We start from the raw sequence: 4,014 nt of genomic DNA, 5'->3' as shown, positions 1-4,014 counted from the left end.
TTCAATCCGACCCCCCCCCCCCCTCCCCACCCTGTTTGCTTTCCTTACATTTTTATGTTCTCATCAAATAAAAGATTTACACCACCTCTTACAATACTACATTACCCATGATGCACACAAACCGGTCGAACTTGCTTATGTGTTCATGAACGTTCCAAGCAACAGCGTTTTGACCGATGTGCAGTCGTAATGTCGATATCAGAGTAAGTCTATTTATTATTTATTGAAAAGTTTAGCTGGCGAGCTGTACACAAATAGGAATTGAGTGAAAGGAAAATATTCACATAGATTTGTATTGTAGTGTTTCCTTCTGAATGATCTCAACTAGACACAAAATGGAAGTAACTGGTGAAAATGTATTACTTATTGCATAGATGTGTGAGGGGTCATACCATAAAACAGAACTTAATCGTCTTTGTGCTTTCTCAAGTGAACACCTTAAAAACTGTGGAATGAACTTGATGTATTATCATCTGCTTGACTTAATCGCTAGTTATCAAGCAGCAGTGTTGTGTCAGGTGTTGTGTCAGAAAGCACTTGCTAAGTGATATTCCTTTTCTGTGCTAAGGGGGATTAGGATGAATCTGCTAAATTGCTAAAACTAATATTTTCCACAATCACACAACCCTAAAATTGTAATCACATGTGTCTAAATTATAGCAGTTGCTTTTATTCTGTTGTAAATGTCCATCTAATCAATAGTGTGCCTGTTACAGGACATCACAACACTGTATTGGAAATTCTGTGTTCAATACATGCCTAGAGGACTGTTCAGCTGCTGTAGTGTAACAGCAATAGCTTGAATCTGCTTTTGTGTCTCACAGATATAAAGAATTGTAGTTTTTGTGAGAAAATTCTCATTTACTCACCCTCACGCACTTCCAAACTAGTCATACAGGTTTGGAATGACTTAAGTAGTAAATTATGATAGAATCTTCATTTTTTAGGTTAACTATCCATTGAAAAATTAATATTGGGTGTTGTTTTATCTCGGGAGTCATATTATATCACTTTCAAACATTGCATTTTTTTCTGCTTATTTTTACATATTATTCCTTTTAAATTGTCTCAATATGTCTAGGCATGGCAGAAATCATCCTGGCCAGCTGCTACTTCAACCATGTGCAGCCCATGTGCAGTACACCTAAAACAGTCTACTTTCTGCTCATGAGTTAAAAAGATTTTACAGAAGGCTGTGTGCATAAGAGTGTTGTGAAGATGTACCAGATCGTATCATCAACTGTTGGAGATTTTGGCATTGGTGCCATGAGCCATTACTCACCACCTAAGCAGAAGAGAGTTGGTAGACCAAGGCGCGCAGTGATAAAAGCGAGTGTGCTTGGAGTCATACTGGTTCTTGCTGCGATCGTAGCATGGTGCTACTACTCCGCTTCTCTCCACAAGGCCAACCTTCTGACAACTGAACGACTGGATCTTAACAAAGATGGTTTTGTTATCCGAAACCAAGCTGGGTTTGTCATTTTCAAAATGGCATTCAGGTATTTTGTTTAAATATCCTATTTACACTTGTAATTACATAATTATGATTAGAAGTCACATTGTTTTTAATTGTGCATTTTAGATCTGGAACCCTTGATCTGGACTCATGTTCAAAAGAGGGACAGATTCTCAGATGTGACAAATCCATAGCTGGAAATATAAATTTCTTCATAGAAACGGTAAAGCCTAAAGACACAGTTGAGTGCTATCGTGTGCGCTGGGATGAGCTGGAGGAACATCGGTTGGTGGAGCATGTCATGTCCTGCAGTGGATCACACTGGTACGGTGGTGCGGAGACTTGGTTGCAGCATTGGCCAATAGTATTAAAAGGACAGCAAGAGCCCAAACCTTTCATTACAGGCGATATCCATTCGAATTATCAGGCATTTGGTGGCATCTTAGAGCGCTACTGGCTTTCTTCCAATGCTACGGCCATAAAAATTAATGATTCTGTTCCTTTTCACCTTGGCTGGGATGAAATGAACAGAACTCTGTGGTTCCAAGCTCGATACGATGACAGCCCTTATAGGCCAGACCCCGGTAATCCCCATCATGTGACACTTAGCTATCGTGTATGTGTCGGGCATGACATCACCTCTATACACAAGTACATGGTACGTCGATATTTCAACAAGCCCAATAAGGTTCCCTCAGAAGCTGTTTTCAGACAACCAATGTGGTCTACAAAAGCTCTAGAAGAAGTCAACGAAGAAAGAATTTTGAAATATGCATCTGATATTCAAAAAAATGGCTTCAACTGCAGTCACCTGGAGCTGTACGACAGATATACTAGTGGCTATGGGGAGTTTGAGTTAGATCCCATCAAGTTTCCCAACGCCTCAGCCATGTTTCAAAAACTTAGGGATGATGGATTCCAGGTAACCTTGTGGACTCATCCATTTGTCAACTATAATTCTGTAAATTTTGGTGTTGGAGTAGAACAAGGACTGTTTGTACGAGTGCCCAGTAGCCAGCTGCCTGCATTGGTGCGTTGGTGGAACGGTATCGCTGGCATTTTGGATTTCACAAATCCAGAAGCTCGGGACTGGTATGCCTTGAATCTCCGCACCCTCAAGAACAAGTATGGAGTGGTATCTTTTAAGTTTGATGCAGGAGAAACAAGCTACTTACCCCAGCAGTTCAGTACCTTTGTTCCTCTGCAGGATCCCAGTACTTTTACTCGCCGCTACACTGAGATGGCACTACCGTTCAATGACCGTGCAGAGCTGCGGTCCGGCTATCAGTCTCAAAACATCTCCTGCTTCTTCAGAATTATAGACCGTGACTCACTATGGGGATACACCCTAGGCCTCAAATCTATAATCCCAACTGTACTTACTATAAGTATTCTTGGCTACCAGTTTATTCTGCCAGACATAATAGGCGGAAGTACAACCTCTAACCTCACTGGCCTTCCAGATCGTGAGCTGTACATCCGTTGGCTAGAGCTCTCAGCTTTCATGCCAGCCATGCAGTTCTCACTTCCACCATGGCACTATGATGATGAGGTAGTGAATATCGCCAAGAAGTTCACTGCTCTCCATGAGTCTCTTGTAGCCCCTCGGGTTCTGGAGCTTGCTGGGGAAGTGCTGTACACTGGGGACCCCATCATTCGCCCTCTTTGGTGGATTGCAACAGATGATGAGGCAGCTTACAAAATTGACTCTCAGTTCCTGATAGGAGATGACCTTCTGGTGGCACCTGTACTTGAACCAGGCAAGCAAGAAAGAGATATATACCTTCCTGCGGGCAGGTGGAGAAGTTACAAGGGAGAGTATTACAAGGGAGACAAAGGACCCATATACCTTACTGATTATCCAGTGGACTTGGATGAAGTTGCTTACTTTGTGTGGTCAGGATAGTTGTAAGTAGGTACGGGATGAGCCCAAACAAAACCCCAAGTCTGCTAAATACTGATCTGGCCATACCATAACTTATTTGTACAATCATGTGACTTTTAAACAAAATGAATAGTTTGTATACTAATAGCACCAGCAAGGTTTATGTTGTAGTTTGTCCATATGTTTATAATGCATACGTCTCAAGAAATAGGCTTCTCAGAAAATAGGCCACCCACCTGTCGCAAAGTCTTAATAAAGACCTCTTGAATTGTGAAAAAAGGGCCAAATGTTGGAATGTGCAAAGCAAATCACGTCTTTACTGGAATAAAGTTATAGGAGTGGTTTTGTTTTCTGTAAGGTGGGGATTTGTCATTATTATGGTTTCTGATCATTATAATGGTGAGTAAAATATCAGCACATTTTCAGTTTAAAGCAAAATCCAGTGAAAACCACATGATGAACTTATTTTTTTACATTATTTATTTATGACATATTTTTGTGAAATTTGTACATGTAGTTTACTTGTCTTTTCGTTTGTTTCCCATTGTGTCCAAATCTATTTAGAAATAAGCAACAACCTTACTTGAATGTACAATGAAGGATGCAACTAATTTAAAGGGAATACTTTCTGCTGTTTTATAACATTTGCTTATTCACTGAAGTCCAAAATGAA

The 4,014-nt window shown here is 40.5% G+C and overlaps 1 protein-coding gene across 1 annotated transcript; it reads left to right on the top strand.

Moving 5' to 3' along the window:
• Nucleotides 1–130: 130 nt before the first annotated feature.
• On the top strand, nucleotides 131–3,788 carry LOC107555504 (uncharacterized family 31 glucosidase KIAA1161). Its single transcript, XM_016238328.1, has 3 exons — nucleotides 131–203; nucleotides 1,082–1,499; nucleotides 1,583–3,788. Exons 2-3 carry the CDS (start codon nucleotides 1,219–1,221, stop codon nucleotides 3,360–3,362), a joined length of 2,061 nt encoding a protein of 686 aa, XP_016093814.1. The 5' UTR covers nucleotides 131–203; nucleotides 1,082–1,218; the 3' UTR covers nucleotides 3,363–3,788.
• Nucleotides 3,789–4,014: the final 226 nt, after the last annotated feature.

The sequence above is a fragment of the Sinocyclocheilus grahami genome, unplaced genomic scaffold (genome assembly GCF_001515645.1).
Source record: "Sinocyclocheilus grahami isolate Dianchi unplaced genomic scaffold, SAMN03320097.WGS_v1.1 scaffold535.1, whole genome shotgun sequence".
Classification (NCBI taxonomy): Eukaryota; Metazoa; Chordata; class Actinopteri; order Cypriniformes; family Cyprinidae; genus Sinocyclocheilus; species Sinocyclocheilus grahami.
This window is presented reverse-complemented; position numbering and strand designations above follow the sequence as displayed.